Source organism: Anomaloglossus baeobatrachus, chromosome 2, assembly GCF_048569485.1.
Source record: "Anomaloglossus baeobatrachus isolate aAnoBae1 chromosome 2, aAnoBae1.hap1, whole genome shotgun sequence".
In the NCBI taxonomy this organism is placed as follows: Eukaryota; Metazoa; Chordata; class Amphibia; order Anura; family Aromobatidae; genus Anomaloglossus; species Anomaloglossus baeobatrachus.
Genome location: NC_134354.1, coordinates 275,697,706 through 275,723,747, shown reverse-complemented (window position 1 = coordinate 275,723,747; position 26,042 = coordinate 275,697,706). Strand labels below are relative to the sequence as shown.

The following is a 26,042-nucleotide window of genomic DNA, read 5'->3' as shown; positions in this document are numbered from 1 at the left end:
CATCGGCCTTCCGAAATTATGGAAATGACCGACGCTACACCGATCATACGATTTCGACGCTTTTGCGCTTGTTAATCGTAGTAAAAACTATTCACATACTCCGATGTCGACAGCGACGCCGGATGTGCGTCACTTTCGATTTGACCCCACCGACATCGCACCTGTGCAAAGTACCCCTAACAGTCATGAGCCTCGAGAGACCAAGGGCTGACATCACTGGAACGGCGCTCTTATGGAAGGCAAGTATATAGAGTTGCCAGTGGGTATATAACTTTTAACCCCTGCACACCATGACCATTTTCCGTTTTTGCAGTTTAGTAGAGATGAGCAAACCCGAACTGTACAGTTTGGCATTCATATCGAACATGGACTTAATAAAAAATAAAAAACAGTGTCCTAGTTTGGGTGCTGTTGTGACGCCCTGGCAAAACCAGGTAGTCACACAGTTTTAGGCCCCTGCATAACACCGCTCCCACACAGGGCTAAACCAGCCAACAAAATCCTAGTCACCCCATTGCCTCTGATTGGCCAGTGAAGGACAGACACATCAGTGGGCGGGACCAGGCGGAAGGAAAACGCCCACCTAGGGGTCTGGAGAGCCCGGGGTGGGAAAACAATCAGTTAAGTTTGGAGTTAAGCTCAGTCAGTTGAAGTGAGAGGAGTGGAGCTCAGGCAGCCAATGCCTGAAGTTCAAGCTGACAGGTGTCAGGGTCGGAGCCCTGACAGATTGGCTAGGTGGCAGACAGTGGTCAGTGCCAGCAGGAGACGGGAAGACGGCTCGGCAGATCCGAGGTGGACCGGGGCAGGGTTGTAGCCCACCAGTACCGACACGGGAGAACCAACCCGGAAACCGTGCACACAAGGGGGTACTCGGACCCTGAAGCCAGGACCGGCACCGATGGCCTAGCTAATTAACCGATTGAGGGCAGGATTCTAGGTCCTGTCCCAACCTAAGTCCAGAAAAGTAGACAACCACCGACAGAGAGGGATAGTGCATCCGCCAGGGCCGGGTAGATCCCACAGGTCAGCGTCTGACGGGCACGTCTCCAAACCGAAGAACCGGGAGCGGACTCCTGCGTTACACACCGGGAAGTCTACACAAGAAAATATAAAGTGCAGAGGAAAGGGGCATTGACCACCGGCCCGGGTGTGGGACCAGATACACCAGTCTGCGGCAGCCGGCCTCCATCACCTTGGTTTACCAAAGGACTTGTGTGATTTATTCAACTGTGAGTAACATCCCCGGTCTGACCGGGTGCACAGGCCCCTGCCGTTATCATTCCCTGCACAGAGACATTGGGCCCCAGGGCATCCATCCCTGCCCATGGAGGGGTTAACATCTAGCTGCCAGTCCATCACCCCCGGGAGCCCCACAGCAGCAGCGGTGGTGCTACATCTCACCACACACCGTGGGTGGCGTCACAGACAGTTTTCAACAACCCCCGTACAACTACGTCCCCCCCTTTTTATTCAAAGTGTCCACGTGACCCCCGGGTCCGGTAGAGTCCCTCGAGCCACACCGCAGATCCGGATCCGAGCAGTACAGCTGCTGGCGTGGGGGCGGCACACTGTACGAAAGCAAACCACTCGATCAGGCATCACTGCGCTTGGGTATGCTCAGTCACTGTGCAAGCCACTTGCACTCTCTGAATGGATCTCACTTGGGGGTAAAACAATATTTTCTGATGTAGGTGGTCCAAAAAAATCAAACAAACCCACCCTCTTTTTTCTGCAAATGTTCTGTATATGGCTGGCTGAATGTAGGAGGTGAGCCGTATTACCCAATTATTGACTTCCAATGGGATTCAAGTCAAGTTCGGGTCCAGATTAGAACTTTAGATAAAGCCCGGCTGAACTTTTATGGGTTCGCCCATCTCTACACTGTACTTTTTTCTTCCACTTTTCCAAGTGCTATACCTTTTAATTTTTTGTCAGTATAGCCATATGAGGGCTTATTTTTTGCAAGACAAGTTCTACTTTTGAACAATCGCATTCGTTTTAGCATATAGTGTACTAGAAAACAGAAAAATATTCCAAGTGGGGTGAAATTCCACATTGGTTTATTGGGTTTTATTTACCATTTTCACTATATAGTATAACTGACCTTGCAATATGATTCTCCAGATTAGTACACATACAGACATACCAAACATGTATAGTTTTTTTTACACTTGTTAGTGACAAAAAAAAAAATCAGAAATTTGTATGTGTGGCTGTGTATTAGCGTATTTATTATGCCCTGAACTGACATTTTTACGGATACCATTTAGTGTAAATATATAATATTTTGTTCTCTTCTTATTGCATTTTTATTACAATGTTGTGGTGGCTAACAAAAATAAATTCTGTAGTTTTTAATTTTATGCTGTTTAGGGATTGGATTACTTTAATTAAAGGGAACCAATCACCAGAATTTTCATATATAACCCAATGCCATTGCTATACTTGCACTTGTATCAGGCTGATACTATACATACCTATAGTGGTCAGCTCAGATGTATATATGGCACCCCTGAGGCTTTAGTCGCCACATCCATGGCTAAGACACAACTGTCGAAACGCGTTGGGTGTCACCCGAGGTTATCTGTCGGTGCCTTGTCTGCTGTCGCTGCTTATTGTATTTTTAAAGATCCAAGTCCTGTGTACATGTGCCAGCCAACCTGGTGCCACTCACGTGTGTGTGTGTGCGTGTGCGTGTGTGTGTGTGTCCTCCCTTGCTTGAATCATCCGGAGGTCTGGTGTCTGGGTCCTGCCGCAGGCAGCTTGGATTATTTAAGGGAATATGTCCCGGTCCTCCCTTTGCTGCTGATGACTCGGATGTTAGTGGTGGCAGAGGAGTCCTGGAAACTCACCCGCCTGGCAAAGTTAACAGATGGCTTGAAGTCCCGATCTGTTCTGGGATCTGCACCACGTGCGTGCAAAGTACTGGGAGCCCTGGATTTCCACCCCACAGGATTCCACTGTCTCTGGAGCTTGATCTCTCGCTCTCCAGCTACTTTCTCCCCTGAGTTGCTGATGTTTCTTCTCAGGTCCTGGTGGTGTCTTTACTACTACTCTGCCGGCTTTCTTACTCCTCACTCTCCTTTCAGTTTTTTTCCTCTTTCCCTGTGTCTCAAGATTCCTTTGTCTATCTTGACACCTTTTCTGTAAACTCTCTCTTTCTTACGACTGCTCACTTCAGACTCCTTTCAACCACCTTCTCTCTTCTCTCTCCTTTTTTCCTACTTTCTACCCACACCCCCCAGGCCACTCACCCCTCCCCCAGGTGGCTGCCTGTTAGAACCAAGTGACTGGGCACTGTGAACTAAGTGTACGTGTGCTGGTGTATGTATTGACTGGCACAGTTATGTAGGACCCGAGCTGTTACAGTGATGTTACCTTGTTTTGTGACACCTGGGTACCGCAGGGGCGTCACATTCCCCCTTGGTTAAATCCAGCGAGTCCACGGGCTGCAATTCAAAACAGGTCGTACTGCAGTTTTTACATGCAGAACATTAAACAGGTTAACATTTTAAAACATTTTTAAACATTTCTTCCCTTGCGGGAGGCACATTTTCTTAAACGTTGCAACCTGGTTTCACCTTCCTTACCACCCGTTATCGAGTCTCTGGCACCACTGTTCAGTGGTTTCCCACCCAAAGTCCCTGGTGTCCTTTTGTTCCTGGATAAGCAAACAAAGTGGGAAAGTCCTGGGAGAGTGTCACCGGTTCCTTTGGTGACTGGGTCCTGGCCTGCTGCACCACGGACCCCTCCTGCGCCTGCTATGCTCCTGGGAACAGTCCTGTAAAGCAGGTTTAGCACACAATAGTGCAACTTATTTACATCTCCACAGTTTTTTGCTATGCTAGTAAAATAGCCTGAGTCCAAGTTTTGAAAATCAAAAGCAAAAATTAAAAAATGTAAAAGTCGTCCTTTCAGGAAAGTCTCTGCAGCGTCAACACATTTGACAAAATGCATTAGATAACTATCTTGCAAAATATCAACTGCTTTTAAACTATAAAGAACGTTCAAGGCATTTTCAAAGCATTTAACTGAAACAGTCAACTAGGGTAACGGGGCTCAGCTACCTTACTTTGGTGTTGCTGAAGGGTGTGCGGGGCTGGGTGTTTTTCTTTAACAACCTGAGCTGGTTGCGGCTCCACATCAAGAGCATACCAGCCCCGCTCCCCATGGTGCCTGGTGTATGACACCACATCTCCCACTTTCAGGTCTTCTTGACCATGGTGGCCCCTGGGACGGTGGGCCCTCACATCCCGCAGGAACACAAACATGCCCACACTCAGGCCCAGTTCAGAGATAAACCGCCAACCTTTTTTCTGGTGGAACCGGTCCACTACTCCCATGTAGCAGACCCCACGGGCTCCCCAAGTGGCTAGCCGGAGGGTCTGCTTTTCTTGCAGGTCACGAGCCTCCATTTGGGCCCTCCGGATCTCCCTTTCCTCTTGCTCCCGGGACAGCTTTAAGGCCATGGCCTGGAACGCCTCCTCAACCTCCAGTGATGGGGCAGCACCCAAGCTGGCGGCCTGGAGAATCCAAGGCGGGAAGTGAGTCGGGATCCCGGACGGGGAAAGTTGGCTCACCTCCGTGAGTTCCGTTGCCAGGGTCCTGGCAACGGCAACTGGTAGGGCCTCCAAAGCGGGACTGGCAGCGTCTTTTTCCTCCATGACGGTAGGCGAGGTCATCGCAGGCGTGGCATCAGGCGTCTTTACTGTCTCCTCAGCTGGTGATGGCAGCGGTGCGGCCTGGTCTGCTCTGGCCATAGGGACTAGAGTTGCAGCCTGGTCCGTGGCTGAGGCAGGCATCAGGACCTTTCCGATGGTCGGCTCCAACTGGTGATCCCTGGTGGTGCAGTCATCCCAATCCACCTCTACCCTGAGTGGCAACAGCAAGGGGGTTTGGGTGGTCACCTCCCGGCATTGCACTGGCTGCGCGGCCCGGTTTTCATGGGCCAGCACCACCACAGCCAGGTAACGCAGCTCCACATGCCACTTCATCACTTGCCCGAGTGACTGCGCCCGTACCCGGTAAAAAGAACTTAATCAGCCCCCAGTCCAGCCAGACAGCAGTGCCTGGCTCCAAGTCGCTGGACTCCTGCTCCCCTGGGGCAGACATCCTTTCTCCCCGGCATCCAGAAACTTGTTTTTGCAGAGTTCCGGTGTCTCTGCCTTGGGCTGTCCTCTTACATCTTTGACACACCCTAGGGGCGGGGAGTTCAGGTTTCGCATCCTTTACTGATGACGCAGCAGTTTCACAGTCCAGAAAATGGTGGCAAGTTCAAATTTTGTCGGTAAAGTCCAAAAAGGCACGCTTGTCACCCGTTTTGGCGGGTCTAGTCTGAATCCTGCCGACTACGCCAGTTTTTAAAAGCTGTCGCGCCCTGGGGCAGCCAAGCTGCTCAGATCCGGGCAGTCCGTGGCTCGAGGGCTCCCGGATCCAGGGGCACTGTTTATCAGTTTTAAATAAAAGGAAAATAATAAAAATATAGTCCGACTACGCCACTCACGGTGCACGGCCAGGGATTTTATGGGCGCCACTGCCGGTCCTCTCTGGGGATGGGGCAGCATGGATGGTGAAGCCCTCTGCGAGTAGGGCTTTTCCCCAGGGGTAGGTAAGGATTAACATGGAGGTGCAGGGAAATGACTCAGTCCAGACAGGGGAGTGCAATTTGGTCGCTTTACTTACAGCTGGGTTTGCAGCCTGGGGACATGCTGGCTCCCAGGTGTGGCAGAGTCCTCTGTCCCTGTGCCAGCTGACCTGGTGCCACTTGCCCACCGATGTGTGTGTGTGTGTGTGTGTGTGTGTGTGTGTGTCCCCTCCCTGGCTTGAAGCACCTGATGGCCCATCTGGTGTCTGGATCGGACTATTTAAGGGAATATGTCCCGGTCCTCCCTTTGCTGCTGATGCCTTGGACGTTAGTGGTGGCAGAGGAGTCCTGGAAACCCACTCGCCTGGCAGAGTTAACAGATGGCTTGAAGTCCCGATCTGTTCTGGGATCTGCACCCCGTGTGTGCAAAGTACTTGGAGCCCTGGATTTCCACCCCCACAGGATTCCACTGTCCCTGGAGCTTGATCTCTTGCTTTCCAGCTACTTTCTCCCCTGAGTGGCTGATGTTTCTTCTCAGGTCCTGGCGGTGTCTTTACTATTACTCTGCCGGCTTTCTTACTCCTCACTCTCCTTTCAGTTTCCTTCCTCATTCTCGGTGTCTCAAGAGTCCTTTGTCTGTCTTGACACCTTTTCTGTATACTCTCTCTTTCTTAAGACTGCTCACTTCAGACTCCTTTCAACCACCTTCTCCCTTCTCTCTCCTTTTTTCCTACTCTCTACCCACAGCCCCCAGGCCACTCGCTCCTCCCCCAGGTGGCTGCCTGTTAGAAACAAGTGACAGGACTGGGCACTGTGAGCTAAGTGTAAGTGTGCTGGTGTGTGTACTGACTGGCACAGTTATGTAGGATCTATCCTTGCGGCAATGCTGTAGTAATGTGCCCATCTTTGTCCCCATCCTATAGTAATGTGCCCATCCTTGTCCCATCCTATAGTAATGTGCTCATCCTTGTTCTCATCCTATAGTAATGTCCCCATCCTTGTCCCTAATTTATAGTAATGTCCCCATCCTTGTCCCCATCCTATAGTAATGTGCCCATCCTTGTCCCCATCCTAGAGGAATGTGCCCATCCTTGTCCCCATCCTATAGTAATGTCCTCATCCTATAATAACGTGCCCTGCCTTGCCCCATCCTATAGTAATGCCCCCATCCTAAATTAATGTGCCAATCCTTGTCCCCATTCTGTAGTAATGTGCCCATCCTTGTCCCCATTCTATAGTAATGTCCCCAGCCTTGTCCCCATCCTAAAGTAATGTGCCCATTCTGTAGTAATGTGTTCTATCATTTTCCTCTTTCACTAATCTGTCCATGCAGGTCCTCTTCTTGTAGTAATATGCCCTTTCCTGGTCCTCTTCTTGTAGTAATTAATGTCCCAGCCTGGTCCCCTATTGTGCCCTTCTTTACATACACAAAAAAACACACCATTCTTCTCACCTGTCCCCCGTTCCCTCGGCTGCCTCTTCTCTGCTTCTTGCTGCCCACAGGCCCGTACCCCCGTTGACTATCGCGGCCAGTGCAGGGGCCACAGTCACTGTCAGCGCTTTATTTCAGATGAATGTTATGCTGATGCGCGTGCAGAGCTATACCTCAGCTGCTTTCCTCTGATTGGCTGGCAGCTTCCATTGGAAGAATAGTATGCATAGACAGTTTGACTCTGCACGCACAGCGCCGGCAAAATGTTCATCTGAAATATAGCGCTGACAGTGGCTGCAGCCCCTGCACCAGCCACGATAGTCAATACAGGCATGGGCTTGCGGGCCGCAAGAAGCAGCCTGAGGGGCCGCATGCTGCCAGCGGGCTGCGTGTTTGAGACTTCTGCTCTAAAGAATCCATAGCCTTTCAGAGAGTGGGTGGCCTTTTGACCGTCGGACAGTAATACGTAGATATTTTGGGGACTCATCATCCAGTGTGTTTAAGGAGTGGTGGCAGTGTGTTGTGTTCCTGGGGTTTGTGGACTGTGTTTGAGTTCAATTTATGCTCATTTTATAGCTTATAACAGGAGCTTGAGTACAAGACTGAGTAAGAGGAGATAAATTACCCTTTAAGTCACATCCCACATCACGTGCTGAGAAGTGTGTGACATCAAGGTATCATTTTATTCACTTCTTTGACCTGCTTAATTATATGAATTGTTTAGGACAGTCCTTTTAATGTTTGTCGGAACTGCAAATCTTCACAGAAACAAAATCTTAAAAATGATCATAAATCACATTTTAATAAATGTGTTGAGTACATTTTTGCCGCTTGCTGATAGACCAGTATTACAGGTTCTCCAGCATTTGTTAGTACAGGCTTCCTCTCCCATCCATAAAATGGAACGTGTAATCAGTCAATTTGTGGACTGGAGAGCTGTGCAGTCTGTGAGGAAGGATTCACTAACTAATGCAGAAGAATCTAGAATAAGAATTTATTTTAATGGAGAATAAAACAATCATTCAAGTTGTTCAAGTCTGCAGAATGTATTTTTTAACATCTACATTAAAATTAAACTACAGGAAGTAATCTTTTTTTGTGCAAAACTTGATCTTACTTTAAGGAAAACCTGACGGAGACCATGCTTCATACATGACTAGCCTGATGCACTGAAGAAAGAAATAATCATCTCATCAGCTTACCAAGTCCAGATGGCTGTGGTAAGAGGTAAAGCAAGGAAAAAATCCTGGGCTGGTTCCTGGATGATTGGATTGGAATTAGGAAAAACGTGTTTGTATCTAGCTCCTGCAAAAATGATGTTCTTCAAAATGAGAAAAAAAACCAATAACATTTAATTGGTATTGGCAAACAATAAAAAAAGCTCAAGCCTACGCGTTTTGCATGTGTGCCGGTATTGGCAACACGAAATAAAATATAGAGCACAGTCCTATGAGTGTTAAGCGTGCACCGCTCTTCGACAAAGAGCGGTTTACCCTCAAAACATGTAGGTCTGTGCTCTGTATTTTATTTTGTTTTGTCAATACCGGTACACACTTGAAACGCGTAGGCTTGGGCTCTAGCTTTTAATTATGTTTTGCCACTACCAATAAAAATTATTTTTTTTAAAGACGTTTTTAATTTGAAGAACAACATTTTTGCAGCTGCTGGATAAAAAAAACCCACTATTTCCTAGTCTGATGCTGTTACTGGCTGTTTCTCCCCACCCCTATGACTGACAGTAGTGATGAGTGAGCACTCCCATACTCAGTACTTGTAATAGGCAGTCAATGCTTGGATGGGTGCGACTCTCGTACCCGTGTATGTGATGCCCTGGCCGGGCCAGGTAGTCACAGATAGGGCCTCGCATTACACCTGTCCCTCATAGGTAACATACAGCCAAACACAAAAACCCTAGTCACCCCCCCCCCCCTCATGGCTTGCTGGACACACCAGGGGGCGGAACCAGGCGGTTGGAAGACGTCCATCTAGGAGTCTTAGACAGCCTGAGGGAGGAAAGAAAACACTACAGTCTAGAGTTCAACTTGGAGAGGTGTGTGAGCTGGACCTCTGTGCAGCTCCAGCAGAGGAGAAAACCCAAATTTAACAGGTGCCAGGGTAGGGGCCCTGGTACCTCAGGCTAGGAGGCAGATGGAAGCCTCTGTCTCCAGGAGCTGGGAAGACGGCTCGGTGGAACCGAGGTGGACTGGGACAGGGTAGTGGCCCGCCGGTACCGACCCGGGGAACCGACTCGGAAACCGGAGCACAAAAGGGGGGTACTCAGACCCTGAAGCTACTGGGGGCTAGCTAATTAACTGATTGCGGCCAGGACTAGAGGTCCTGTCCCACCCAAAGTCCCGACTGAAGGCAACAGCCCAATGAGGGGGATAAAAAGCCGCCGCCACGGCTCAGAGATCCCACGGGCCAGCGTCTGCGGGCAAAGGGCTCCTCAGGCAACCACAAGCCGGGAGCGGACTCCTGAAGCTGCAAGCACAGGTAGTCCACCATCACAAACAGGTGCAGGAGAAAGACAGAGACCACCAGCTGGGTGGGGGACCAGACTGCAGCCGGCTGCGGGCACCGACCACCATCACCTTGCTTTACCAGAGACTCGTGTGTTTACTAATAGTGAGTACATCAGTGCCTTTTGGCCGCCCATCTACCTGCACCGCCAAACACCCCCAACGGGTCCCGGGGCCACCATCCCTGCCCACGGAGGGGTTAACAACTTGCCTTCAAACATCTCCCCCGGGTGCCCCGTAACTGCAGCGGTGGTGTCCACCTTCACCACATCCCGTGGGTGGCATCACGAACTTAACACGGCTCCGGCCGTACAACTACGTCCTCAAACCACAAACCCCCTTTTGATTGGAGTGACCGCAGGATCCCCGGGTCCGGAGACCCTCGAGCCACGCACTGAAGGTCCGGATCCGAGCGGCTCGGCTGCCGAGCACGGGGCGGTACACGTATAATTCAAGTCAATGGGGAATTCGAGCATTTTTCCGGAAGATTTTTCCCTATTGACTCATGTTTTACTCAGGTACATGAGTCGCGCCTATCCAAGCATTAACTGCTTGTTACAATACAGAGCACCTGAGCATGGAAATGCTCGCTCATCACTAACTGACAGTTCTCACACTATTTGTGTGAATAATGAGAGACTGGTCAGTCTGGGTATTGGAGTGGAGCAAAGCCGCAAAGGGTTTATTACACAAATACCAGAAAAGTAACTAACTATACCTAGTCAGAAAATATTCTTCAAATGAAAAGCAAATATAGTTCCAATTCGTCTAGAAATACATTGAATTGATTTTTAGATAATCTGCGGCTCTCTTCACATAGAGTTTTTGATTTTTTTTTTTTACTGAATGAAAAACTCAGACTATGATCAGTGAAAACTGCATGTGTTTTTGATGTGGCGTTTTGTGCATTTTTATGGTGCTTTTTTCTTTGAAGATAATAAACCATTTGATCCCAAGAGGGAAAAATTGCAGCAAACTATGAAAGAATTGGCATGCCACATTAAAAAAAAACAAAAAAACACAACAGCTCAAAACAATGAAAGGAAGAAAATGCGTTATTGAATGAGATTTTAGAAATTAATTTTGAGGAATCTGTAAATCGCTTCATTTTTTTTGCATGAAAACCACATCAAAGCGCAGCATCTTAACAAGCCAAGACAAGTTGTGACCCCTGCAGTTTTGTTCACGGAGCTGCATTGAGCACTCGCTTACAGACGCCGCTCACAGACGCCGCTGGATCAGTGTGGATTATGCCGGAGCTGTGTGTTTGGGGGGTTATTAAAGTGTTGATAGAGGGGGCTTTTTTGTTATTTTGTTTAAAGTAAAGGATTTTTCGGTGTGTGTGTGTGTGTTTATTCACTTTATTTACATATCAATCATGGGGGGGTGTCTCAGACGCCTACCATGAGTAACCTAGGACTTAGTGGCAGCTATGGGCTGCCATTAACTCCTTATTACCCAGATTGCCACCGCATCACGGCAAACGGGAAGAGGCGGTAAGACGCCGGGACTGTCGCAGCTGCGGGATGATATTCTTGGCTGCGGGAGGGGGGGGCAATAACCCTGGCCCTCGCCCTCCCCAGCCTGAGAATACCAGGCCGCCGCTGTGTGTTTACCTTGGCTGGATGGTAAAAATATGGCGGAGCCCACGTTTTTTTTCTTTCGTTTTTTATTTTTAATATGTACGTTTGATTTTTATGTGCATTATATATGTATGCATATGTGTGTGAGTGTGATATGTGTGTGTTTACTCTCTGCTCAACTTCCTCCTCCTGTCCTAATGACATCACTTCCTTGCAAAACTCAGCCTAGTGATGAATATTATGTCCCGAAAAATGCAAAATAATGTGGGAATAACGCAGGAAAACGCAATGAAACGCACATAATTTGCTACCTGTGTTATTCCCTGCGGTATTTCATGATTACATTACAGTCAATGGAGTGAAGGCAGAAAAGAAGTGACATGCACATTCTTTTTCTCAAGAAATTCTGCAGAAAGAACTTTCTGGAGAAAAAAAAAAACACAGTGTGCGCACAGCTAATTTTTTGTCCATAGGGTTTGCTAGTAAATGTCTGGAGAAAGGTTACAACCATTTTCCCAAGAAATTTCTGCATCAAAAATGCAAAAAAAAAAAAAACCACGGGTAAAAACGTAGTGTGCGCACAGGGCCTAATTTAGATTTTCGCTGAAATCTCTGCAACAAGCTCTACCACACATTAACTTAATCCAACTTGAGGTTCCCTGAGATAGTGAGAGGTTCCCCTAGAAGGCAGTAGAACATAAACCTGTTGTACGGAATGAATAAAGTTCACCAAAACAGTCAACAATTCTGGGCTGGAATACAATGATCAGCACAAATCATAGACTGCTTTAACTACCCATATACCAAGCTTCTTCAGAGATAGGAATAGAGGAATAACCATTTCAGTGATTCCCCATAGTATTACTACTTTAAAAGGTTATACACAAAACAGCAGTGCTTTATTTTATACATGGAACATTTTGGCATAACACAAGGACTACAGTATGTGACTTCAGTCATGTTTTTTTTGTGGTTTACACCTAATGAATAGGAGACGTAGCATAGCTACACATGTGGATCCTGTCATTGGATACTTCGCTACACATGGACATCCTCTCATAGGAGATGTAGCTACACATGGGAATCCTCTCATAGGAGACGTAGCTACACATGGGCATCCTCTCACAGGAGACGTAGCTACACATAGGCATCCTCTCACAGGAGACGTAGCTACACATAGGCATCCTCTCATAGGAGATGTAGCTACACATGGGCATCCTCTCGTAGGAGACATAGCTACAGATGGGCATCCTCTCAAAAGGAGACGCAAGTACACATGGGCATCCTCTCATTGCTCAGTTTACAGACATCTTATGGTTTAAATAACATCTAATATAAACTGATCATTTGAAGCCTTTCGCTACATGTCCATATGTTCTGATGACTTTAAAGGCACACAATCAAATCCATCTGATGTTCTCTGAAAAGAAAAAAAAAAAAAGAAAATAAATCAAGATTTTACACACATCCAAAGTTCATTAATACCTTTGCATTTCAGCAATATAATGCTTCATTCTTGCCTGTGTTGCAGTACAACAAAAAAGCTACAACACCTTATTGGTACACAAGAGCGCACGTGTAACATTTTTTTTATGCAATTTGAGCAGAAGTTACATAGAATATATATGCATTTTTTCTTTTTACATCTTTTACTGGATATACAGAATGGTGCAAAAAATGCTGCAAAGAATGAATGATTTAAAAAAAATAGGAAGGGTTAAAAATCAAATTATCAATTCATAAAATATAAAGTGAATGAACAGGAAAGAAATCAAAATCAATATTTGATGTGACGCCCCCCCTCCCCCACCTTTGCCAATGTCCAGACTGGTCGGTGGCTCTCCTGACCCAAGAGTGAGAGCTGCATAGAAATACATGCTGTCACGAGAGCCGCCTGCCAGTCCGGAAATTATGATGCAATCCTCAGACAAGTTATACGGCTGTGTGACTGCGCCTTTTTATGAACAGCATCAATTTTTTTACCAGTTACCAGTTATACTAAACCGGTGATAAAGCTCAGGTTGAAACAGTCATTAACTAAAATGGAAACCGTTGTGTAGGAGGCTTGAAACTGGGTGACGAACATATAAAATCTGAAAGAAAGACGATATTTTGAGAGACCGTTTATATCACACATCACACACCACAGTAAAACTAAATCACAGCAACAAGGTAGTTATACTCCATCAACAAGGTCTCTCCTAGGCAAAGACTTCAAAGTAGACTGAGTTTCAAGATGTGCTGTCAGAGTAAAAAAAAAAAAATCACCAATGTGCAGCATTGAGGACTGTAGATGCAGTGATTTCCAAAGAAACAGACATCATGCTTACTTTCCTTCAAGATTGGAAATAGTTAGGGACGAGCAAGGACTACCATGCTTCGGTTCTCGGTACTTGGAAAAAGCAGCTGGATGCTGGAATGAGTGCGACTAGAGTACCTGAGTATAATGGAAGCCAATGGGGAACTCTAGTATTTTTCTGAGAACTCTTTTTTTCTGGAAAAATACTCGCGTTTCCCATTGACTTCCTTTATACTCGGGCTACGCCCATTTGAGCATCCAACTGCTCATTACAAGTACCAAGCACCATAGCATGGTAGTGCTTGCTCATCATTAGAAATACAGATTTACTGGAAAATGGCAAGCACACGGTATAAAGTAAGGTGCTAGCAAAGGGGGTCCAAGTCCATAAATAATAAAGTCCAAAAAATTGATGCACACTTTGGTTGGAATGCAAAAAATTCTTTATTAAAGTGGATAGATACAGTGTATTCTAAACAAATGGCGACCTCAGAAACAAATGATGTTTCAACCAACCGGTCTAAATCGTAATGTCGGTCAGTATAACTTGAGGTAAATATTCTATAGGAAAAGTCACTTGGCTATAGATAAAGAGATTACCCTGGTTGAGGAGGCTGATTAAATAGGAGGTATCTAGGAGAAAGGTAGTGTATAAGGAAATCCTGAGAGGGCAGCTTTGGCCTGCTATGGTAAATGCCATCCTATATATGAAGGTCATTAGTCTTTTAATATATAGGTCCAGCTCGTATAGGATCAAATATATTGGAGAGAGTCCATTTAGTTTAGATAAAAGTGTGAGGTAGTAGCTCTGGTCCCACAGTTTGGTGGGGATGATTTTCGGGCGCCTGGTGGGGCTGGTGTGTCCTGGCAGGAGTATAGGATACAACACTCCAGCTAGGACACACCAGCCCCACCAGGCTACCATAAGGACTGCTACACTCATCTACTGTTCAGAGAAGTCTGTCAAGTAGTGGTATTCATGTAAGAATTGTGCCCAAAAAAGCCATATCTTCCACATGGAAAAAAAGCCCAAGTGATTCAACTATGTGCAAAGACACAGGAACTGAGGTACAGAAACTGGCAGCAGGTGCTCTAGAGCGATAAGCTAAAATGTGAAATATTTTGCTGTAACAAAAAGGCAGTTTGTTAGCTGAATTAAAGGACAGTGATACAATGAGTGTTTTTGCAGGCAACAGTGAAGAATGGTAGAGGGTCCATTCAAGTTTTTGGGCTGCATTTTAGCAAATGGAGTTGGAGATTTGACAGGACGAACCATGTCCTCAATGCTGAGAAATACAGGCAGATACTTATCCATCATGTAGTACCAGTAGCGAGGCATCTGATTGTCTCCAAATTTATTCTAAAAGATGGACAATGACCTGAAGCAAACAGCCAGTAACATAGCGTTTTGCATTAAGCCCAAAATATTTTGGTTTCAGCAGACCAGAGCACTTTCTTCCACATGCTACCTGGGTTGCCTACATGGCATATGGAAGAAGGTGCTTTAGTCAGATTAGACCAAAGTAGAACTTTTTGGGCTGAATGCAAAAAACTGTATATGGTGGAAAAGTAACATTGCACATCATCCTAAACACACCATCCCCATCATCAAACATAGTGGTGGCAGCATCATGCTGGGGATGTTTTTCTTCAGTAGGAACAGAGAAGCTAGTCAGAGTTTATCTAAATACAAGACAATCCTGGAAGAAAACCATTTAGAGGCTTAAAGATTTGAGACTGGGGCGTACAATGGAATGATTCTGATGAAAGCATATTTGTGTATGTGAACGGCCCAATCAAAGTCGAGACCTAAATCCCATTGAGAATCTGTGGCAAGACTTGAAAATTGATGGTTAGACGCTTTCCATTCAATTTTCCTGAATTTACATGATTTTTCAAATAAGAATGGGCAAAAATTTCCGCAGTTAGATGAGCAAAGCTGGTAGAACATACCCCAAAAGACTTGCAGCAATATTTGCAGCAAACAATAATCATGGAAAAACTAATAACTGAGGGGGGCTGAATACAAATGCACATCACAATTTTCAGATTTATATATTTTTAAAATATATTGAAAAACATTATTTTACACCGCACAAATAAATGCTACTTTGTGTTGGCATATCACAAAAAAATCCTAATACAATATATTTAAATTCACGTGTTTAATGTGAAAACATAGAAAAGGTAACTTGGTATGAATAGTTTTTCAAGGCTCTGTATCTTCAGTGTAAAAACAGCAAGGAGTCATGTAAGTGATAATATGGCTCCCTAATCTCGACATTGAGTCAGTCCTGGATTACATGAAGAATTAGAAGGATGTGTGGCTATTTCTCGAAGATGTTGGGCACAATATCCCTGCAGAGTTCTTTGAAAAACTTTTCTAAGTGTGCCTAGAGGAATTGATGACTAAAAGCTGTTTTGTAGGCAAAGTGCAGTCACATCAAATATTGATCCGATTTAGATTTCAATTTTGTTCGTTCACTTTGCATTTTGTTAATTGATAAAAATACATTACAAAACACTTATTTTTTTTAAAGCATTCTTATTTTCCACACCTGACTAGAACTTTTGTATACTTGTACAATTACCATGAAAGTCTCATATCTGTGCAAACTGATATATTCCAATGAAAACTGTTACAATCATATCTAAAAGAGGTATTCCCATCTCCAAGATCCTATCCCAATATGTAGTAGGTATTATAATAATAATAATAATAATAAATAATAAATAATAATAGCAAATACCTCCAATTACAAATGTAGTATAGTTCTCCTGATATAGCTATGTCTCTTACCTCATATGCAGGGCATTGAAGTAGCTTAGGTATCCATAGTTACGACCACTCATACAAAAGGAAACTTATTTTCTAGTGGTTGGAACCATGGACACCAAAACTAATTAATGCCCTGCACTTGAGGTAAGCAACATTGCTAATATTATTATTATTATTATTATTACACCTACTACATATTGGGATAGGATATTGAAGATGGGAATACCCCTTTAAGTCAGTGGGTAGCTTCAACCAGGCTCAGACTGGCTAACAGGGGAACAGGTGAATCTCCCAATGCAGGAGTGGGGAGCGAACAGGTGAATCTCCCGGAGGGACTCTGAAGTACTAAGCCACTTACCCTCAATATGAGCAGCAGTTTGACCAATACATTTGATTCACTATATAAATACAAAAGCAGAACCTCAACATTCATTCATTCATTCAGCAAATTGTCTAGTTCATTATTATATAAAAGCAGAAGTAAATTTGTGCAGTTGTTTTTCATCACATCTGTACATATGTGTAGTCTGTTAATATACTAACTTACCGCTATTTTCATTAGTGTCCAGGACTGTTTGCTCCTCTTGTGAGTGATGTCACTGCTAATTGTTCTCTCCAGGTCACACTGCGTGACCCGGATTTGGCGTTTACAATGTAAGCCTATGGAGTGTCAGAATGAGGCTCTAGAGATTCACATTGTAAAAAGAGAGACTTCCATCTCGCGCTTTGATTATAGAGTGAGCCAGAGAGACTGCAGAGTGGCAATGTCACACAGAAGAGGAGCAGAATGGCACTGGATACCGGAGAAAATGGCAGTAGGTAAGTATATTAAAAACATATTAACGTCATGAGAGGCCTTCTTAAAAGAGTTCTAATTGCCCTAGGGCAACAAATATCTATATTCCTTTTTATAAATAACTAGCTGTAGTACCCGGGCATTGCCCGGGATAGTAACTGTCTCTCTGTGTCTCTGTCTGTCCCTTTCCCCGTCTGTCTCTCTCTGTCCCTTTCCCCGTCTGTCTCTCTCTGTCCCTTTCCCCGTCTGTCTCTCTGTGTCCCTTTCCCAGTCTCTGTCCCTTTCCCAGTCTCTGTCCCCGTCTCTGTCCCCATCCCCGTCTCTGTCCCCGTCCCCGTCTCTGTCCCAGTCTCTCCACCGACATCAGATTACCTCACACATAAGCTTCTTATACTAACAGTTTAACTTGTTCCTATAGCAACCACTGACAGTTGCTATTAATAGCCTGTAGCTCCCACCCCCATTCATTTTAATGGAAGCAGGATTTTGGAAAGTAACTGTAAAGCGCGGGGTTAAATTTTCCCATCAAAACATAGTCTATGACATTCCCTGAGTCACATGAGGCGTCTGTGCAAAATATCGTGATTGTAAATGCGACGGTGCAAATTCATTTAGCGGACATACACACATACATACATTGAGCTTTATATATTAGATAAAAAAGTAACTTTTCAAAGTGAACTTTTTTTTCAATTATTTGTCCACACAAAAGACACTTACATAGATCTATCAAGTTAATTTTTTTTATAACTAAATTATCTAGATAACTCCTTGAGGTCACAGAGTTCAATGAGGTCCCCTGAGGTCAGTTTAACTGCAGTAACAGGTAAGGTACAGTAGGTAAGGTACAGTGGAAACCTCCAGCTGTGACCACAAATAAACTGAGCGACGTCACCGAAGCCACAGCATGCGGACATAGTCTGTGTCCACACGCTGTGACTTCAGTATGTAGCAGAGTCGGAATCATCATGGGACCTTGTGTGGATTACGTTGAAACTGGGTGTTTGGGGTTAATAAATTGGTAAAGGAGGGTGGATTTTTTTGTATTTTATTTCAAATAAAGGATTTTTTCGGTGTTTGTGTATATTTCTTCTCACTTACAGATTAGTAATGTGGGGAGACTCAGATGCCTCCCATTACTAATCTAGGGCTTAGTGTCACTGTGAGCTGTCAAACTTTTATATTACTCCGATTGACACTACGCACCAAAGCAATCGGGATGAGCTATGTAAAGTGCTGGGATTGTCGCATCTAATGGATGTAAAAATTCTGGGTGGTTTCAGGCTGCTATTTTTAGGCTGGGGGATGCCGAATAGCCATGGATCTCTTCAGCCTGGGAATACCAGCCCTCAGCGGTCAGCTTTATCATGGCTGGGTATCAAAATTGAGGGGGAGAACCACACACTGTGTTTTAAAATAAAAAAAAAATAAAAAAAAAAAAAGAAAAATGCTGCATTGGGTCCCTCTCATTTTAATAAACAGCCAAGATAAGCACAGGGCCGGGGGCTGCAGCCTGTAGTCACATGCTTTATCTGTGCTGGGTATCATAATATGAGGGGACCATAAGCCAATATTTTTATTTATTTTTACACCCCAATAGATACACAGACAGCGTGTGCGATTCCAAGCAATCAGACACAATGCCACAGAGGGTAGTAGTACGATCTAGATGCAAATGATGCCGGGACTGACTGTGTATGGGGGAAGCAGTGAATATGTATGAGGGTAAGGAGCAGCCCCGGAAGTAGTGTTACACCCGCGCTGGAGACTCTGTGAATATAATGCTCCTGCTTATCCCCATTTTCACTCTCTCTTTTCCCTTAATTTTTTTTCTAATTACCCGCGTGGCTGGGTCTGAATAGTTACACAATGTTCCCTGAAAACTCAGGCTCTGGGGTCGGTGCAAGGATTCTAGGTGTCCGGTATGGATCGTGGATTTTATAGTCAGAGTTCGCCTATCTTTAGTCTCCATCAAAAACTGACAGTTTACTCTCAATCCATTCCACAAGGTCATTAATAAAGAGAATAAAAAGAATTGGGCTAAATACGGATCTCTGTGGCCCCCCACTGTTGACCTTAGCCCATATTGTGAATTTACCATTTACCCAGAGTCCGTTTCTTCTGTCTTAACCAATTTGAGAAAAATAATCTTAATTTTGTTCTATCATTGTGACCTTTCTAAGAAGTATTTAGGAAGCAAAACGTACCTTTTCAGTCAATGATATAAATTTCCGTAATATAGAATGGCGGGGGCTGTATAATAGCTCATCCTCTGCATCCTCTCCTTCCATAATAGCACAACTGTCAGCAGCAGGTAGTTCACCCTCCTTGGATGGCGCATTCATCATCAGTCGTGAATAGTTGTACTCCAACCTATGAAACATTGACATTTGTGAACTGAATTTAAATCAGGTCATATTTTCAATTTCAATGGGATATTATGAATGATATCTCTCACTTATGGTTATTTGATTTAATATATAATTTTATGCCTAAATATAGTTAGATATTTTGGTCATGTACATTTCACGAACACTTACTTTCGATTTTTCTTCCAGAAGTAGCCAGTGAGCGCTGTGAGCATAATTGCAGCACAAATACCACTAATGACTCCAACCTTGAGCCAGAAATCTGGGGTTTTACAGATGCTAATGGTCTGAGGTGGAAGATCAATGCCTCCAACACATAATTGTGGTTTAAGCCACACCGCAGTTGTTTTCTGTAACACAAAAATAGAATTGGAAGATGCCATTATTTTAATTCATTTTAAATAACACTGTAAATTGTTAATGTAGTAATCTACATACAGTACATATTTTGGCTTCTCATAAAAAATTTTTTAAAGGGGATTTTCGGTTTTTAACTTTCTATCCTCCATAGGCTTCTCAAGTGTAAAAACATCCAAATGAACCACTCATCCTCTGATGGTCCAGCAACAGATGTGATTGCTGCAGTCATTCACTGGTCTCTTCACGTCTACATTAGCCTGACCAATGAACCCAGGGATTATCTCCATTAGGGCCTGCGGCAGGAGTGGAACAGTCAGAGGAAAAAGTATAATAGACAGACGTCACCACTTCTGTATTTATTACCCACTCCTGGTTTTGGCTACAAATACAGAGGTAAAAATAAAATCACCAAATACTCAACGTGGCCTCAGAGTTTGTTATTTATACATTGGGAAGCATATGGAGGATTGAAAATGAATAGTGGAAACCCATTTAACATCTCAAAATGTGGCCTTTGGCATCTGAACCAGTCTCCCAATTTTGCCCCTTAGCAATCTTGTGATCATAAAAACTATATTGTTCCATTCTGTGGTACACAAAAAAGTTGCTGCAAGAAAATTAGAATGATGGGAATAACCGGTCCCCCAAAATATCCTAGAAAACCTTAAAGATAAAAACTTGAAATGACTTTTTTTCTGCAGGCTAGGAAGGTAGAAAAAAAACCCAAATTCAATAGGTCGATCTCCATCAGTCTCATAGACTTTGAATGAAGGAGCTGTGGTCATAGTCGACCAAGGCACTTCATTCATTGCCATTCAAACGCCTGTCCATTAGATGAAGGTTTGGCAACTTTGGATAAGGAATTGGATCTTAAATGTTAAAGAAAGTCCCAGGCATTAAAAGTTCTGCTTCCAAGATAACCATTGCCCTTTCCAAATTTATCGTATTTCCTGAATAATCTTGGGAAGATAAAGCAGAAGGGAAAAGCAAACAAGAGAACATCCATGTATATAAAAAAAATTATAATGAAAGCATTGATTTAAAAGGCAAATCGTGACATTTGAGAAAAAGCAAATTCTTGTATATCCTGTTCTTACTGATAGCAAATAGACTAAAGGATGCTCCAAAGAGATAAAGTACCTTTTAGTTTGAGAACGACTATTAAAGGATTAAGGGCTATGTGTCCACGGTAGAATGTATCTCCGGATTTTTCTGCCTGTAAATCCGCGACTTTCGCGGCAAATCCGCACCCGCGGATTTGCCGCGGATTTTTTTTTTTTTTTTTTCCCCATTCAAAACCAAAAATCCGCACCAAATCAGCACCAAACAATTGACATGCTGCAGATTTTTCCGGATCAAAATCCACGGCAAATCCGCAGCGGAAAAATCCGCAGCATGGACACAGCATTTCCAAAATGCCATTGAAATGGCTTGGAAGTGCCGCTGCTGCAGATTTTCGGGAAATCCGCGGCAAATCCGCGGCAAAATCCGCGGTAAATCCGCAGCGTGGGCACATAGCCTTAGGAACTTACAAATCTGCTTTCACATTCTCACAGTACTTTAAGGGTACCTTCACACTTTAGCGATGCAGCAGCGATCCGACCAGCGATCTGACCTGGTCAGGATCGCTGCTGCATCGCTACATGGTCGCTGGTGAGCTGTCAAACAGGCAGATCTCACCAGCGACCAGTGAACAGCCCCCAGCCAGCAGCGACGTGCAAGCGACGCTGCGCTTGCACGGAGCTGGCGTCTGGAAGCTGCGGACACTGGTAACTAAGGTAAACATCGGGTATGGTTACCCGATGTTTACATTAGTTACCAGCGCACACCGCTTAGCTGTGTGTGCAGGGAGCAGGGAGCCGCGCACACTGAGCGCTGGCTCCTTGCTCTCCTAGCTACAGTACACATCGGGTTAATTAACCCGATGTGTACAGCAGCTACATGTGCAGAGAGCCGGAGCCGGCAGCACAGGCAGTGTGAGAGCTGCGGAGGCTGGTAACTAAGGTAAATATCGGGTAACCACCTTGGTTACCCGATGGTTATCTTAGTTACCAGCCTCCGCAGCTGCCAGACGCCGGCTCCTGCTCCCTGCTCGCTTCATTTGTCGCTCTCTCGCTGTCACACACAGCGATCTGTGTGTCACAGCGGGAGAGCGCCTTTGAAGAAAACGAACCAGGGCTGTGTGTAACGAGCAGCGATCTCGCAGCAGGGGCCAGATCGCTGCTCAGTGTCACACACAGCGAGATCGCTAATGAGGTCACTGCTGCGTCACAAAAAGCGTGACTCAGCAGCGATCTCGGCAGCGAGCGCGCTGTGTGTGAAGCACCCCTAAGAGAAGGGGCATGTGTCTCATCTAAAAAGAGGGGGTAGGCAAAGTTGATAGAAAGGATAGACCTTGTCCCGTCTGTTGACGTAAGCTTCAAGTATTGAGCAGACAGGATTTTTCATTCTGTCCTTTTATCAGGGGAACTGACTATTTAAAAGACTGAAGGATTCCATTCTGTGACTCCCTGAGAGTGATTCCAACTCACCACATGAAAATGACAGAGACCCCCTGCCACTCAGGTTAACATCGGTTATAAATTAACTTTCCTGAACTCATATTCAGTGTATATGAATCAATACAAGAGACTGCCTAAGTAGATGGAGGGACATTAAGGGAGAAACTTACACAATCACAGGCCTTACCATCTTTAACTGAAGAGTTCTGAAGATCTGAGTTGTGCTAACCGGTCAGAAGAGGAAGGGAGAAAGCAGCGGATATTTCATGGAATATATCCTGTAGGGTCCTTGGACCAAAGAGCATGGGGAAGGATAGTCCCTACACAATTTATTTCCAGACTGTTGTCTCTGCTGCTTAAGGCTAAGTTCACATTTCCGTTGATTTGTATCAGTCACATGCGTCGCTTGACGCATGTGACTGATGCGCTGTTCAACTCTGTACAACGGATGACAAAGAACAGAATTCTTTGTCGGATTCCGTTGTGTGCGGGGGGCGGAGTTCTGGGGCAGAGCCGAGCGGGGGGCGGGGCCAGGCGCTGAGGATGTCAGTGGAAGTGCTGCGGTCTGCATGGCTGGGGACAGGTGAGTGTATCTGTGAGTGAGTGAGTGTGTGTATGTGCATGTATGTATGTATGTATGTATGTGTGTGCACATGCAAAGTGCGGGAGGGGGCGGAGCCGAGCGGGGGGCGGGGCCAGGCGCTGAGGATGTCAGTGGAAGTGCTGCGGTCTGCGTGGCTGGGGACAGGTGAGTGTATCTGTGAGTGAGTGAGTGTGTGTATGTGCATGTATGTATGTATGCATGTATGTATGTGTGTGCACATGCAAAGTGCGGGAGGGGGCGGAGCCGAGCGGGGGGCGGGGCCAGGCGCTGAGGATGTCAGTAGAAGTGCTGCGGTCTGCATGGCTGGGGACAGGTGAGTGTATGTGTGAGTGAGTGTGTGTATGTGCATGTATGTATGTATGTGTGTGTGTGCACATGCAAAGTGCGGGAGGGGGCGGAGCCGAGCAGGGGGCGGGGCCAGACGAGGGTGTCAGTGCTTGTCTGCATGGCTGGGGACAGGTGTGTGTGTGTGTGTGTGTACATACATGTGCGGAGTGCGGGGCCGAGCGGGGAAGTGTCGGCCTCCCTGCACACGTAACCAGCCTAAATATCGGGTAACAGCAAAGCACCCGATGTTTACCTTGGTTACCCGATATTTACCTTGGTTACGGGCCTACACCGCTTAGCGCTGGCTCCTTGCACCGTAACCAGGGTAAATATCGGGTAACCAACCAAAGCTGGTGACGTGTGCAGAGAGCCAGAGAGCATGCGCAGCGAAATCCGACGGATCTCGCTGCTCAAAAAACGTTACATGCTGCGTTCCTCCCGCCCGGCGGTCAGTCGTTCCACGACAGATCAGTCGGGCGGAGGGTGCAACGCAGCATCATCAGTCACAATCCGCTGCTCATACAAGTCTATGGGAGCAGCGGAATCCGCTAAACGGATTCCGCTGTTTACAAGAGCAGCGGATTGTGACTGATAGATTTTAGCGGAAATGTGAACTTAGCCTAAGATGTGGGGAGCTTGAGTTACTCCAAAATGGGAGGGTTTAGTACTCTGGGTTGCCAACTATCCTGAAGTTCCTTGACAGTCGGTAAAAGAAGGGCACTTTTTGACCTGTCCCTAAGGGGTGCTTCACACACAGCGAGCTCGCTGCCGAGATCGCTGCTGAGTCACGCTTTTTGTGACGCAGCAGTGACCTCATTAGCGATCTCGCTGTGTGTGACACTGAGCAGCGATCTGGCCCCTGCTGCGAGATCGCTGCTCGTTACACACAGCCCTGGTTCGTTTTCTTCAAAGCCGCTCTCCTGCTGTGACACACAGATCGCTGTGTGTGACAGCAAGAGAGCGACAAATGAAGCGAGCAGGGAGCAGGAGCCGGCGTCTGACAGCTGAGGTAAGCTGTATCCAAGATAAACATCGGGTAACCAAGGTGGTTACCCGATATTTACCTTAGGTACCAGCCTCTGCAGCTCTCACGCTGCCTGTGCTGCCGGCTCCGGCTCTCTGCACATGTAGCTGCTGTACACATCGGGTTAATTAACCCGATGTGTATAGCAGCTAGGAGAGCAAGGAGCCAGCGCTCAGTGTGCGCGGCTCCCTGCTCCCTGCTCACACTGGTAACTAATGTAAACATCGGGTAACCATACCCGATGTTTACCTTAGTTACCAGTCTCCGCAGCTTCCAGACGGCGGCTCCGTGCAAGCGCAGCGTCGCTTGCACGTCGCTGCTGGCTGGGGGCTGTTCACTGGTCGCTGGTGAGACCTGCCTGTTTGACAGCTCACCAGCGACCATGTAGCGATGCAACAGCGATCCTGACCAGGTCAGATCGCTGGTCGGATCGCTGCTGCATCGCTAAGTGTGAAGGTACCTTAAATCTTTTTTTAAGGAGTCCGTGATTTTTTTTTTTAAACTTGATAAACTTATACAGATAATTTTGACATTGTTATTTTATAATTTACAGTGAATGCAGCTAATGTCTTAACAGAATTATGGCCTGTAGACATGTATCACTTATTACCATAATGATTTTATAATGTATACTTAAAAAAAATTGATTTTTTGATAAGCAGTCCAGAAAAAAAAAAAGAGCTGGCAACCCTGCCAGTACTGTAAGGGTCTGATGGTTTTTAGGCTATATTTAGTGATGCAGAAAGCAAAAGTAGTATAGTAAAATGATTGTTGACAGCGTGTTAAAAAAATGATGGGAGTTAGAAAGGGTGTAATATTTGTGTTGGAAATTCTGGATCAAAGCAATAACACAGGAAAAGCCCATGAAGCCCAGCAATAAGAATACCGTATGATAACCAGGTATCATAAAGAATACATGCAAATATGAATCTATACATCTACACTCCTCAACATTGAAATTGCAACACCAAGAAAAAAATGTTATGAGGAAGTGTGGAAATCACAGGATCAATGGACATGTAAATGATCCTTTCTTGTACCTTTCTTATATTACTATATGCACGGCTAGCTTGTCCGTGTACTGCAATTTGTCATCTTATATAAATAATAATCAGAAAACATATGAAATTTAAATAAAAACACATACTTTTAGCCAAAAGCTTATTTTTCTTTGTTTTAGTATCATCAAACATGTAGGAAAGCAAATCGAAAGTCCTGGATGCGGAGTTATTTTTCACTGAGGTGCATAGCCTCAGTGATGTGTATCCTGTAAAAAAAGGTCCAGCAATAATAGGTTGCTGACAGTTTTTTTTTTCCGTTAATGGGACCAGATTTTGGGTCTAGATTTTAGGAACGGCCAAAGAGCTCGGGTGAGAAACGGCCGCTCCCATACCTCCACTACGAGCTTTCCATGTCCTACAAAAGGCAACTGAAGTGGCTCAGGTTTGTCTAACCTTTGAACTGCAGCGTGAATGCTCATTATTGCCGACGAAACTGCAGTTGTAGTTGTGTGCTGGGGATGAGGAGTAACAGGCCTGCTAGATTGTCCGTACAGGTTAATCTGAGGAGTTACTGGTGCCACCAAGCGAGACTTTTACTCCCCGTTACGATACCCACAAAAAAAGGACCATTTTGATATTAACTACTGCTGTAGAAAGCTTTGTGGTTTTTGTTTCCAGTTACTGGACGAGAATATTTATGAAGGTAAATAAACTTCACAACTTGATTTGGAAAACTCGTGCCAATGCCTCTACGAGTGACTACCAGGGGCTGAAAACTTACAAACAGTACAAGTATATGAAAAAGTGAAAATGAAATACATAAAAAAGCAGTTAACACCAGACATAGTCACTATCAAATATATA

General features: G+C 45.2%; 1 protein-coding gene across 2 annotated transcripts in view; it reads right to left on the bottom strand.

Moving 5' to 3' along the window:
- Positions 1-8,565: 8,565 nt before the first annotated feature.
- Positions 8,566-26,042, bottom strand: part of ELAPOR1 (endosome-lysosome associated apoptosis and autophagy regulator 1) — a 231,190-nt gene continuing 213,713 nt past the window's right edge. For both annotated transcript variants that reach the window (XM_075335810.1, XM_075335811.1), the window contains exons 20-22: positions 19,533-19,711; positions 19,200-19,365; positions 8,566-12,538 (exon numbers count right to left, since the gene is read on the bottom strand). In XM_075335810.1, the coding sequence (XP_075191925.1) occupies positions 12,479-12,538; positions 19,200-19,365; positions 19,533-19,711 (405 nt within the window). In that variant the 3' untranslated portion in view covers positions 8,566-12,478. The remainder of the gene's footprint in view (positions 12,539-19,199; positions 19,366-19,532; positions 19,712-26,042) is intronic.